General features: G+C 37.9%; 1 protein-coding gene across 8 annotated transcripts in view; it reads right to left on the reverse strand.

Moving 5' to 3' along the window:
- The window catches only part of PCDH9 (protocadherin 9), a 675,825-nt gene that overhangs the window by 660,142 nt on the left and 1,073 nt on the right, over nt 1–14,610 (reverse strand). For 7 of the 8 annotated variants that reach the window (XM_027650483.1, XM_027650467.1, XM_027650475.1 and 4 more), the window contains exon 2: nt 10,710–13,879. In XM_027650483.1, coding sequence (XP_027506284.1) covers nt 10,710–13,745 — 3,036 coding nt within the window. In that variant the 5' untranslated portion in view covers nt 13,746–13,879. Of the gene's footprint in view, nt 1–8,027; nt 8,286–10,709; nt 13,880–14,610 lie in introns of those variants that run through there. The other variant, XM_027650511.1, reaches the window with a different exon arrangement.

Genomic DNA, 14,610 nt, shown 5'->3' on the forward strand with positions numbered 1-14,610 from the left:
TTAAAACTACTGGAACAAGACAGAGCAAGTAACTATCTAGTTTAGCAAGTGTTTTACTTCCCATATTATGTTTCTATCCAGATACTCTTCCACATGAATCTTAAGGAAGCCAATTGGTTCATTAAAAGTCCTTGTGTGGACACAACGTGTGGTTATGAGTCAGGCGTACTGCAACAGATCAAACATAAAATGTGCCGCTTTTTTACTGTGATACTATTCATTCGAGGCGAAAAGTCAGATTTCTAATATGTGCATAAATATGTTTTACGAAAATAAGTGTCCTCAGAGAACGAAAGAAGAGATCAAAAAGAGACAGAGACAGTATCTCACAAAAGAGACGTATTTAAGCATCAGCCAAATGACACTATTTTTCTTATCATTTATAGTGGAAGTTTGAAGACTAAAATACTCCACAAGCCATTAGTTTCTTGGTACTCTGTGATGGATTAGAATATTTCTTAATGAACCCCTAAAGCACAGAAGAAGGCCAAAGCCTAGATTTGAGCAAATCTGAGTAACAGTGAAATCCAGAGATGTTCAACAGCAATGCTATCAATAGACACATCACAAAACCATAGAAGTGCATCAGTTCCTTAAAACTCTCAAAAAGCACCTATGATTTTGTCAATTTCTTAGTCCAGAATTTGAAAAATCACATTAAGAAACTAAAGTTCTGATTCTCCCTCAGTGAAACAGATCAGACAACCAAAAATGTTACAAGATTCAAATTACTTGCTGAAGGTTCTGGACCACCCCTTTGCATGGAGGCAGTTTCAAAGCTTACACAGCCCACTCAGAAGTGGTCCTGCTCTACTGGTTAAATACTGCATGACTTTTGTTGCAATGCTTTAGTACTAAAGCAAAGATGAAGAAAAACAAAACTAAGTGTATTTAAGTCCCATTCATACAATATAGTTTCATCTCACTCACATGACTGATGTTCACACAATTCACACAGATAGTCACCTACAGCTTCATTGACCAGCTGGACTGTACCAGTACTCTCAAAAGAATGGGCATGAGTAGCCAAGACAAACAGGATTCGGGTGAACCATGGGTGGCTTCCGTTCGCTATATAAGTGTTTGTCATCTGTTTCCACAGTATAGACAAACACTGCCATTTTTAAGTTTGAGGAAGAAAAAAGATATTGTAAAATAAAAATAAAATGCCAATCACAGCAGCGGATCACCAATGTTGTCTCATTTGGTACTTCTGCTGATTGACAACCTGGTGCTCTTGTAGAATAAAAAGAAAAAAAAAAATTGGGCATTCATTTCAAACTGAAATATTTGACAGATGTAACAGTTTTCTGCAATGAAAGTGATGAAATCTCAAACAGCAAAGTCCATCTCCTGTACAGTAGAGAAATTAAATTTGAACAGCAAAGGTTTATTGTCTTTAGACAGATGCAGATTTCATTTGCGGGTTTTTTTTTGGAGGGGGTTGTTTGTTATTTATTTATCTGGCAGTGGGGAGATGACTAGGGCTTTGCGACTGGTACACAGCCTACCTCCTGCTGCTCTAGATGCCACAGACTTCAATACGATCCATATTTCAGGGTACTGTTGTCATAAACTGAAAGCAATTTCAGATTTTCTTACTGGTAACACTAGCACATCACTGATATTTTGACCTTTATTTTTTGCAATGGTGAAAGTGAAACAGTCTGACAACTGATGGAAAATTCATACTGCTATAGACACATGCCTAAACCAGAGAGGTGGAAGAAACATTTTACACTATAATGTGAATGGCCTGTACTTAGGTTCACAGAACAAGGTACCAAGGAACATGTAGTGTGAGAGAAAACAGAAATACTCGGAACAGCACCAAAACAAAATAACTGTTGTTTCATTGCACCGTCTTCTTAAAATACATAGCTGATGGCCAGATAACAATTTAATAAAAAGTCAGCAAGAGTCCTTCTGTTGACTTGGGAGCCTTTGAATTTGAGCCATAATCTAAAGAAGACTTTCTCAAAGGCAACTGTGCACATTATACATTTTTTTGCCCATATACACTATTCAAATAATACCTTCACCTAAAAAAATACATAACCTTAAAACCCATCTCTTGAATTCATTGAGAAAACTGGACAATGAAGAATGTTGATCACACTGAATCATATTGTTCACTGGATGTGGGATGCATCTCACTCAACTGTGTTCATCAGCTTTGGCAACCAGATTAAACCACCATATTTTCTTCAAGTTGGAGTAAATAGTGAACTCAGTGAAGCCCATTAGATTTGATTACAATTATAATTCAGACAAGATGAATCCCACCATAATGTCAACAGAAGCAAAATGTGTCCAGAGGTACTATCAGCTAAGTATACTGGTGAAAACTACACAGATTATACTTTCTGTGAACATACTTTACGGAAACAGGGCTAGATCCACAGTCAGAGGCTGGGCATCTCAAGTAACCATAATGTTCAGATATATTCAGTATATGCCGCAAGAAGATGGACTGGCATAACAACAGTATTCCCAAAGCCTACAACACTGAATGGAAAGTCACTAAAACCAAGAGTCAAATATCACTCCCTTTTGGGCTCTGCATCCTATTCTACACAGGAAGGAGGTGTTGTCTTAATATTCATTAGTCTATACCCTTTTCTGGCGTTCTGGACCTCTTTCTGTAAAACCAAACTTCTGTGAAAACTTACTTCCAAAAAGTACTGTAAGAGAAGATAGAACTCAGTGGTGAAAGCATTTCACCATGAAGTTCAGTAGCAAACTCTCTACAATAACCTGATATATAGGTCATACATAGAGACATATGTATGCTATGGAACCCTTACAAAGAAACACAATTGTCTCCGTAACCTTATGTGCTTTGAAGGAGCACAGATGATGAGACAAAAATTTGCATCTATCAAGTTTAGCCATTTAAGAGCTACTTCTGCTAGCCACCAATCAACAAGAGGCTGTAAGAATGGCAAATATAATTTACAAGGGAAATATGGTTTTCCTCTTTTTTTTGGTGTTTCAAAGGTTGTATGACCTTATAAGGCATAGGCTAAATTAGTTCAATTCGATGGAAAATATCATACAGAATTTTTCACAATTAAGAAAATTAACAATTAAGAAAATCCATTACAGAATTTTCTTACTAGCAAGACATGCAAGCCTAGGAGGTACTAAGAATATCCTGAAGAACTACAAATAAAGTAACTGTATCTAACAATTTGACTGGAAGGAATAAGGGCAACTGAATGAATATCAGTTTCAGGCAATAAAGTGTTTTACAAATCAATATCAACAGCTCTCCTTCTTCGACTATCAGCCAGTGAGAATATCCAATTTAATTTTTTTGGATTTGGAAGAGGTTGTTTTTTTAAAATTTTACCTAGATCTTGTTTCTGTGAACCTGGGGGAGGAAACAAAGGAAGGAAGAAAAATCTGACAGGTGATCCTTCACATTTTATTAAATTCATATCAAAATAAAATTATTTTTAATTCACTTCATTCCTGAATAATTTTACGTATTTTTTAGATTTTGAAAATATTATCTCAACATCATCCTATTGCTTTTATAAAGAAGTCAATATCAGAAAGGGCTGCAGATCGTATAAATCAGCAGATTTACTCCAGCTTTGTTTTAGCTTCAAATGCTGAACTGCTACTCTAGAAAAAGGTTCCTTGTATTCCTCTTGTAACAAGAAGTATGCATATTACAAACAACTTTCAAGTAATAATATTAATGTTTACACACAAAAAGTTCAGTGTGACATTTCACAAAAGAAATGGTAAAGCTAAAACATCAGGTCACAGGAAACTACAGATTCTACATGCCAACAAATCCTGACAAATGCTGTATTATTCAATTTTCTCTCTGTGCAACAGAAGATGCAGGACAACCCATGCCAAGACTTTAAAACAAATCTCCCCCATAACTCACTTGCTGCAAAAGAAACAAGAAGAAGCAACAAAGAATGGATAACTTTTGAGACTGGTACAATTTAGACACCTTAGTATGACTACAAGTCACATTTTTTAACTACCTTTCTCTGTATTATCACATATAATTCAGGGTACACACAAATCCCAAACACTAAATTGAGAACGCTGGCCAAATCATTCAGAGACTTGACAGTCCAGATATTTTTAGTAAGATCAATATGAATTTTATATCAAATTTATAGTAGTCCCTATGATTTCCTGAATCCCAGAGGTCCCAGGAATAATCTACACATGGTTTTGTATGGCTACAACAATGTTGCTATTCAAAACAATTTATTGATTTGAAATTTTCATAATTGCATGACCAATGAAAAAGTGTAGCAATATCAATTTGAGGTGTCTTCTATCGGAAATAGCTATTTCTGCTTCAAGAGAGAGTTTATAGCTCACTAGAAAACAATCCATTACAACAAAATTATTGCAGCTCTATTAGAAGGAGCTTTTTTGCATGCTATTTTAATTATAAAGGAATGTTTAACATGATATGCATTTTCTGCCTATACAAGTATTTAAAATCTCAGGTAAGCCATTAAAGCCCCTTATGTTGCAAATGTCTTTCTAAAAGATTCCAATAGAAATAAACAAAAGATGTCCTCCTCCCCCTATACTTCAGTAAAATATGATGGCATCTATTCAGTTCTTATCTACAGCCTGTGAAATCTTTTTCCACTCAAAGAAATGCTATCTCATGTAAACCAGAAATGAACTGATTTTGAATGCCCACATCAGTGTATGGGGATAAATCATTTTACATACATTGTGCCACAGACTGGAAAGACAGTGCAATAATAAAAGCAGGGAAAAAAGTAATAAATTTTTCTCTGTATGTTAGGTTTTTATTCAGTGAAGACATGGACACTACAGAATGTATGTGAAATGCTGTACGTGAGTAGCAACTAAGGAAACTTAAGAGTATAGATTTTACAAACCACCATGATGTTCTGTGGAAGAAGTGCAACCAAAAACTCAGGTATCACCTGTAATTCCTGTTAGACCTTTTACAACACTGTATGTCCATTTTGTCAGTTATTTACTGTATGTTTGGTGCAATTAAATGGTGAAGTAAGAACATACAGCATCTCCTGAAATAAATGAAACTTCAACCTGGCTATTCTTGAACACAAGTTGCCTAAAGGAGAATCAGTCCATTAGGCATTATGTATCTGGCCCTTGGATTCTATATATCTAGGTAAACAGTTCTATGGTAAAAATAAGAATCCTAGAACTGATGAAGCAGTATTACTCAGGACCTCAAACATACACTTCAGACAGGTAGACGGTACCCATAAGGAGTTGCTGAATGTAAATGGGTCACGGTTTTCATATCTTTAACATCTGTCATTTATACCCAAGAAAGCACATCAGGGGCAAGAAAATTAATTCCCCAATTGCTGTCAACTGTGTTAGGGAACAGCAATAAACAGCTTTACTGTAAGCCTCTAGCTACAATAAAACTGCTGTCAATAAAGTGTGGCTGATATGGTTTTGCTCTGCTAGAAGAGATTCTTTGGAAGTGAGAATCTGAAATGGAAACTAAAAAGATTCTCCCTTGTTCTTATATACAAAAGAACAGTGTCACAAAATTCCAGTAGCATTAAACTCTGAAGATCCAGTTGTCATTCACATGCATGGCACAAATTTCATAGCATATGTGAAACTTTGGCTTGGGACACATGAAACTTCAGTGATTCTGATAAAAATCTTTTGCATGGGAAATGTTTAAAGAGAAATGAAGCTTACTAAGCTTTTATTGTCTGTATCTCTATACACAAAATGTTCCTACTCGAGTTTAGCATGTCTACTGTCACTATTAAAAATGGTATTATAGCTTAGGGTTATGTTCAGATTCCCATTATAGACCCCACTTTACACGTGTTCTTAACTTTCTAAAAAATTCTTCTTTTCAGCTGAAATTTTCCATGCTTGGTCTCAAGCTCAAAAATGAATTTCTTTAGACAGTTGCGTAAAATCTGTTAACCTATTTTTCAGTTATACAACAATAGAAAAAATACACTATACATTTTCACAATTTCTGATATTTTAGTGTAAATATATAAATATAGAGAATTAGAAACCAATTAAATTTTACATGCAGACACTTTTCCAGGTGACTAGTCCTCACCCAAGACCAATATCCATGCTAACACATAAACCAAATTAAGCATACAAAAGAAACAACAAAATTGTATTTTTTATTTATACTAAGTGGTAAAACAAGGCCACTAAAAATAATACCGCACACAGAACTGTGGAATGCTATGGTTACAGAATTTTAATATTTGCAGGTGACGTAAGCTCTGCACTGCTGTTCCAATGCAGATTTCCATCAATTTATGCACCTTGAAATTGCCAGTCTCAGCGTATCAAATTAAGAGTCATTAATGTTTGCAGCTTTTCTTTTCTCTTACATAAACCCAAACTTACAAATTTAAACACTCCAGAGTAAGATAACATCAATGACATTTTCCACATAATTCTTATGTGCATTGATCAGTGGGATCTTGGCTACTTGTTCCTTGATCAGGCAAAAAGTCCACTGAGAGAAAAAGAAGTAAAGCAACCTTCATGGAGTTTATGTTATTGACTGTAAGATTAAAAATATATTTTAGTATGGAATGCATTTAATGTGTCAGTCACGCCTCAAATCCTTAATTTCTGCCATTAGAGTACAGAAATAAATGGACAGTGTTAACATATATTTAGCTTTCCTGAATGTACTAGAACTGTGCATGTTTCCAAAATTTACAAATTATCACCTTGATTCAGAAAAGCGCTTAGAGTGTGCTTACAGCTGTCTTTCTTGAAGACAACATCTGAAATCATTTGGACTTTTAACAATCTGCCTCAGTCCCACCACTTTTTAAATGAAAGTTAAGCACATGCCTAAATGCTATTTGATTAGGAATGAAGACTGAAGGTTTTGCCCGTAACCCATACTGATACATATTTTTAAACCTGCGTTATTTGTCACTGCTGTGCTTTAAATCCAATTAAATGAAGTTGTTATAATTTAAAATTCGGATAACCACAGTAAATTTGCCCTAAATTCTTTTCTTATTTAATCTATTGTTAATCTAATGACATTGAGTAGGAGTTTTTGTCTGTTTATTTGCTTTTCAAAAGAGGTCTTTCATACAGAAGAATACACGTCTTGGTCTTCTGCATTTCTGTGTAGCTTTTTGGTGTAATGACTTAGTAATTTGAAGTGCATTTTAAAGTTCAATCAAATACTGAAAAGAACACTGATTGGGAAGCCTGCATAGATTTCAGTATTCTTTATGAGTCATAACACTGATTTTAGAAGCTTAGCTATATAAGCTGGTGGTGTGCAACATCCTTTCCATACTCCTAATTATGTGAATTAGCATTTAGAACAATCCCAAGTTCAAGTATTCAAAAATGCTCCTTTCAGAGCATCCACCAGGTTTACTGCAAGATAGGCACTTGAAGGAGGCTTTGGTTTTTATACTGGGTAGTTGTGAAACATCAGTCTGTGCAATTCAAAGTGACATGTAAAGACTTAACCACAAAATTTCCACTAAATCTATTGATGTTTGCACAGAAATTGCCACCAAAAAATAAAATAAAAAAAAGCACCTAAGAGATCTTTATTGAACAATATATTTTTTAATTCTAAAAGCTTTTTGACTTAGGACCCAATTCTAACAGATTTCTAGGGCCAAGTTCCCATCAAAAGTAACAGGATTTGGCTTGAATCAAGTCCAAGTGCGGACTTAGGTTTTACCTCTCTACTAACATTAATGTATCTGCAAGATACATTGTGTGTGTATTTAGCTTGGACCGAAAGAAACTGAAAATAAAAATGGAGAACGCTAGTATTTCTTAGACATACATTAATCCTATATTTCATCTTTTCCTATCGTAACATTCTCCACAACAATTCCTGCACTCTTTGCAAAACACATCAAGACAACTTGCTGAATATATATATAACGCAACTTACATTAGATGCAGAGAATTTAGTTATGCTAAACCAGAAGAAAACAGTACAATGGCACAGAACTAAGTGTCACTTCCTAAAGGATATTTTAAAAATGTTTTTCAGATGCTGTGGCATTAGCATACACTACTATTCAGTACGATTTTAAGTCTGAATACTTTGCTTAAAGGCCATAGTCTATCACAAATCCAAAAAAAAAAAAAAAAAAGACCTATGAAGGTATATTTAACTCCTGTAACTCCTATGCCAACGAATATTAGTTAAGATGCATCCTAATTTCAGGAATTACAGACAGAAAAGACAGGAAGACTGTTCATGATTACTACCATTGCTGGCTATACTCCTCCAGCCAAAACTGAAAAGGAAGTATAGAAAGGTTACATCCTGTAACACTCATCATTGGCAGAAAAAATAAAAAGACACTATCTTCTTTCTCACATAGTAAAAATACACAAGCTCAGTTTAGATAACTGTCTGCCTAAGACTTATATTTTCAGTTACATATATATACAGATTTTGCAGGTAGCAATCCAAATCATATGAGTATCTGCTGACTTCAAAAAGTATTCTCTAAGACCTCAGTGAAATTTGAATCAACTCCATATATAAGTATAATGACTGATATTATTATCATCATTATTATTAAATGGAGACCAGTGTATTTAATGTAATGAACATAAGTAACTGCAGAAATATAGGCAGTAGTTTTTGTTTGGGTGTGGGGTTTTTTTTTCCCCCCATGTTCAATATCACTGTCCAGGGTTTATGCATTCTGTCAGGTAAATAATTTTTGGGGTCTTAACTGCCTCTAAATACTACGGAGGCTTAAGTCTGAGGTTCCCAGTAGAGTTTGAAAGCTAATTTAAGCTAAATCAAAATCATCCCAGAACAGAAAAGGAATGTGTGGTTTGGGGGTGTTACATTTTGTGACTAAAACTGGGTAGAAAACTTCAGCTGAGTAACCACAGATTACACAGAGCTCTTCTATAAATTTGTTTGGATTTTTTTAAAATCAGTTCTTTTTTAACTTGACAGTATGAGTACGGTGCTGTGTAAGAGCCTGAAGATGTCTTGGGGAGTGTACCCTTCTTTAAAGTCCTTTAGAAAGACAAAGGTTTTGTGAGATTCTTCTGTGGTGCTTTCAGAGTCTTGCTGTAAGTACGAGCAGGTTTAGAGCAGTTACTTTAATAGAACTGCCTCAAAGTGCTTGTTTTATTCTTAGCATCTTGTTAGTGTGACACCTTACAGAAACCCAAAGTCAAAACATAGTTCTGGGAACATCACGTTCATCTCAGATAAGGCTAATGCAAAAGCAAGAGAATGACTTTATCCTAGACTTGGCTACTGTCAAAATCTTTTTGCAAAGACAAGTCTAAATGTCTCCCACTTGATTCCCAAGGATTCATATCCCTAATAAATTCAGACAAATCACTATCACTTGGAGGATACAGCGCCCGCAGGAATACGGACGCGAGTCCCGACACCGACCGAGTCTCTGCAGCGAAAGCGGAGCACGGAGGAAGCCGCCTCGCAAAGACGCAAACTTAACTACTGACCACTTCAGTGCAACTACCATTAAATAAAAGGTTCTTTGGCTGGAATATCAGCTCGATCCTTCCCTCCCCCCCCCCGCGTTCCTCCCCCAGCTACTGCAGGGCTGGCGCCGGGCCAGCGCGGGCCGCGCGGTGCCTCAGCGCCATCTACAGGTGGCGCGGCCGCTCCCGCGGCGGCCACAGACAAGCACCCATAAAATAAATTAGACAGCACCGCATTTAAATCTTTATTAGCAAGGAATTATTAGACCTAAGAAAAAACTAATGCTGGATTTGGTTGAAATATGAGTCTCTCAGCCTCCTAATCCCTCTTCATATGGCGTGTTTCACAGTTTAAAATGAGCTATGACAGATCACTTATGCATTACTAAGATGAGAAAATATTTACAATGGGCTTTTTTTTTTTTTTCCTGCATAATTCAGATGTATTCAGAGAAAGCATTCCTTTCAAAAGTATGCTTTGGCCATTTTTTAAAATATGCAGCAAACTGCCTATGCAATACCAACTTTCATCTATTACAAAAAAATCATGTTGAACTCAAACAGAGGAAGACTTCCGTATGGCTTAGTTATATCCTACCAATAAACCACGTGCTTAACTGATGCAGCAGCTTGGAAATTTGGCTGCATTTCTTAGGGAAAAAAATTAACCCCTTTATTAACACTAACTTATCAAGGTTCCAAATCAGCTTGAACTGTAAAAGAAACTCAAGCCAACTCACTTAAAAATTTGAAACAGAATGTACATATCCCTTCAATCTTGAAACAGTCAAATATTCTCACAGAAATTTAGCATATAAGGGAAACAGTTCTTCAATAACTTTTACATTTGGACAGTCACATACTGGGGAGAAAAAAAAAAGTCGGTTTTCAGTTTTGTCTATGCACATATATGTGCACATGCAGAAAGGCATAACATATTATTAACAATAATTATTCCTCAAAACCCGAAGTATCAGAGGCATTTTGCAAACACATGGTTAAGCCCCAGGTAAATGATAAAGGGATCAAGGGGTGGTTTTATTTGTTCTTGTTTTGGTGTTTTGGTTCTGTTGGTGTTTTGGTGGGTTTTCTTTGATTTTTTTTTTTTTTTGTTCCCCCCATAATGTTAACTAAATTAAATTAGACTGAAACAAAAAACACCTCACAACACAGTGGCACTTTTAATACTGGTTGATTGGGCACTTGTATGCAGTACTTATAGACCAGTAAAAGTGCTCGTTTACCTGTCTGGTGTGTAAGGGGCCCTTTGTCTTGAAGCCTCCTTGGGAACTGCACTCTGAGGCACTGAAGTGATCTGAACTAGTGGAAGAGCGTTTGGAAAGGGTGTCACAACCACCAACAAAGGTGTTGTCCAACGGGAGTTCCTGAATCACATGGTGCTTTTTCACTGAAACTGGAGTGTCAGGTTTGAGATGAAAAGCAGACTGCGGAGAGGCAGATTTGTAATGCTTGGCAAGATCAGGACTGTTAGGCTTAAAGGTTGTTGGTGGTGCTGTGCCCCAATCAAATCTTCCTATACTTTGCTCCTCCAGCTCTGCTGGAAGGCTTATTGTCCCGTTGATAGGTTCATGAACTGCATCATCAGGTTTGGACTCTTCAATTGTCACAAAGTTCAAAAGAGAGCTCTTTGGAGATTTCCTTTTCTTCCTTTTCTTTTTCTTGTTTTGCTTGTTCTCCTGATTGGGAGACATCCATTCAGCACCTTGTTTGCTCCTCTGGGCAGCTTTGAATCTGGATGCATGTCGACATCGAACAAGAACTGTGACAAATATCACCACTATGACAACCATGGCACCTGCTACAATAGCAATCATGATCGTGAGATAGTCCTCATTTTGGTAGGGTTGGCTGCTGTCCCCTATGTTCCGATCCAGAGGGGTTTCCATAGTCCTGCGTATCAAGTCATAAATATAAGAGGCATTTCCAGCAGTATCATTTACATACAAAAATACAAGCACAAGAGTATGCAGGGATTTGGGATAACCCAAATCACTTATGTTGACAACTAGGCGATGCAGCCCCACATCATTAGGAGTTGGTTTTTCTTCCAGAGTGATATTACCTGTCACTGGATCAATCCGAAACAAACCCTTGTTATTGCCGCTTACAATTGTGTACTTCAGCTCAGCATTCATGCCGGTGTCTATATCCACAGCAAAGACTTCAGCTACCACCGATCCTGGAATTGCTGAGAGTGGCACTAGCTTAAAAGAAGTATTAGAAGGTGGGTAGATGACAACGGGGCTGTTATCGTTAACATCCATCACATTTATGGTTACTTTCGCTGTAGAAGAGCGAGGAGGTTGCCCTCCATCCACTGCTTTAACATCAAAGGTGTAAGAGCTCTGCTGTTCTCGATCAAAGGAAACATTGGACTTTATAACTCCAGAATACGGATCCAGCACAAAGTTTTCATTGTCATTCAGGATGGAAAGGGTCACTGCTTTATTTTCCCCAGCATCTGCATCAGTCACTGTGATCACCCCCACTGTGCTATACTTTGGTAAGTTCTCTGATACAAAAAACTGGAAATGATTATGAGTAAATTTGGGACTGTTGTCATTTTCATCCAACACGGTAACAATTACAGCCGCTTGACTCTGCAAAGGAGGGGTGCCGTTGTCTCGGGCTGTAACAGTGAAAATGAAACGCTCCTGCTCTTCTCTGTCAAAAACTCTGGAGGCTGTCAAAACTCCTGTCTTTCGATCCAGATCAAAAAAGGAGGCATTAGGACCAAGCTGATAAACAATGTCTGCATTTTTCCCACTGTCTTCATCTGTGGCACTAATAGTTGTTAAGTATAGACCACGCCGGTTGTTTTCAGAAACTGACAGCTCAATTACAGGCTGGCTGAAAATCGGAGGGTTGTCATTTTCATCCTCCAGCTTAACTCTTACCAGGGCAGTCTGGTTCAAACTGGGCTTGCCAGAATCAGAAGCCACAATTTTAAAGCTGAATTCTTTGGTGCCCTCATAGTCCAACAAAGAAGAGGTCTCTAACAAATACTGGTTGTCGTAAACTGCTTTCAGGTGGAAGGGGACCTCTCTCTCAATGAAACAGATCACTTTGCCATTCACATCAGTATCCTTATCTGAAACTGTAATTAGGGCAATCTTTGTATTGATGGGATCTTTCTCAGATAAGTACACTGTGCCATTGATGGGACTTATTATGTACCTGAGGTCTATGTTAGGAGGGTTATCATTTACATCAGTGACATTGATGGTGACAGTTGCTCGGGCTGGTGTAGAGCTACCATCACTAGCCAGCACTGTCACTTTGTGAATAGCAGTCTCTTCTCGATCTAAGGACCTCTGAACTGTTATCAGCCCTGTGGTGTTGTTTAAAGCAAAAAATCTTTTGGTTGCAGGGGCGACTTGGGCACCAAAAATATATCTGATTTCTGCATTGCTTCCTATATCAGCATCTGTAGCATGAAGCTGAATTACAGAAGTGCCTACAGGGGCATTCTCTGGTATATGGACCTCTACTTGACTCTCTTTAAAGACTGGCCTGTTATCATTGACATCACTTACTGTGACTTGCAGGATAGCTGTGCTGGATTTCTGGGGGGTACCTCCATCCTCTACTTTGATTTTCATCACATAGGTGTCCTTTTGCTCTCTGTCCAAGTTCTGCTGCACAATCAGCTGAGGCCATTTCTCTCCTTCTGGAGTTTCTACAATATCCAGTCCAAAGACACTCTGCCCGTTTAACAACTCATAGTGCTGCACACCGTTGAAACCTGTGTCAGGATCTGTTGCTGATGGGATTGGAAAACGACTGTTGATCAGAGTGTTTTCTGGGATGGAGATATTGATGACGGGGGATGGAAACATAGGTGCATTGTCATTAGTATCCTTTACAATGATTTTTATTTTGATCAGCCTAAAAAAGTCATTAGGGAGAATCACCACTTCAAGTTCAAAGAAACACTCATTTTCTTCTGCATAGGAAGCTCCAGCACAGAGTTTTTCTCTGTCTATTCTGTTAGATGTTGTAAAAATTTCCCCCGTGTTACTGGACACTTTGACCAGAGGCGCATCCCCCGCTTTAGACACCAGTCTGTAGACAAGGCTGGCACTGGTCCCTGTGGCAGCATTGATATGAGAAATGTTCAGGTCCTTTGGTATGTTCCCTATGGGTACGTTTTCAGGCAGCTCCTCTCTAATAGTGTAAATAAGTTCTTGAGCTAGAGCAGAATCCAGCCTTAAACAGGCAATCAGAGCAGCCAACAGGTAAAAATCCCTCAGGTCCATGATAATGCTTTTATTCTCTTTTCACAGATTTTAGGACTTAAAGGTTTCCAGAGTAGAATGACGAGTGATTTGCAAGAGGAGGCATGCATGGACTGCAGGATGCATTACATCTCATTTCTTATTTGGAGACATCGCTGTCAACACAACCACACAGAACAGCATTATTGGTTTTTCTAGGCATGATAAATCCACAATCTCCAACTACTACTTGTTTTTGCAATGCACGCTTCCAGCAGTACATTTTCCTACTGCTCCCTTTTACAAGCAATCCGTCTGGACAACTGCACAAATATCCCATCAGCTGCATTTGCACAGAGCGCAAATGAAAATAACTACTTGCAGGATTAAAGGCAGGTACCATTTCGACACGTAGTTTCTTAATAATTTCTCTCTACACCGTGTAATCCGTAAGGTGAATTCCCCCCTCTACCCTCCTCCACCCAGTCATTTGGTGCAAGTAAAAAACCTTCCCGGACTACTTCTGGATTCCAACTGCTGTGTCAGCTGCCAAATGTAATTTGTTGTTTGCTTCCATACATATTTTTTAGCTCTTGGTAACCACATTTTTCTCTGTGCCCTCTATAGCCATCGTACTGGGAAATAACCACCCGGACATGCTGCTGCTGCTGCTGCAGCAGTCGACACTGGCTACTTCACATCCCTGTTAACTGATTAGACAATAACAGGACTTAGTTTCTTACGCTCTCAGCTCAGTGTTTCCTCTCCAGATGTCGGATACTTCTCCTGTTTAATAACCGAAACTTTGTTTTTAAACACAGTTTAAATCAGGAGACTGGAAATTCCAAATGCAACCTAGGGACAGAAGAATGTTTACGGCGGGGGGGGGGGGGGGGGGGGGGGGGGG

This window comes from Corapipo altera, unplaced genomic scaffold (genome assembly GCF_003945725.1).
Source record: "Corapipo altera isolate COAL_440 unplaced genomic scaffold, ASM394572v1 0, whole genome shotgun sequence".
NCBI classification, from domain to species: Eukaryota; Metazoa; Chordata; class Aves; order Passeriformes; family Pipridae; genus Corapipo; species Corapipo altera.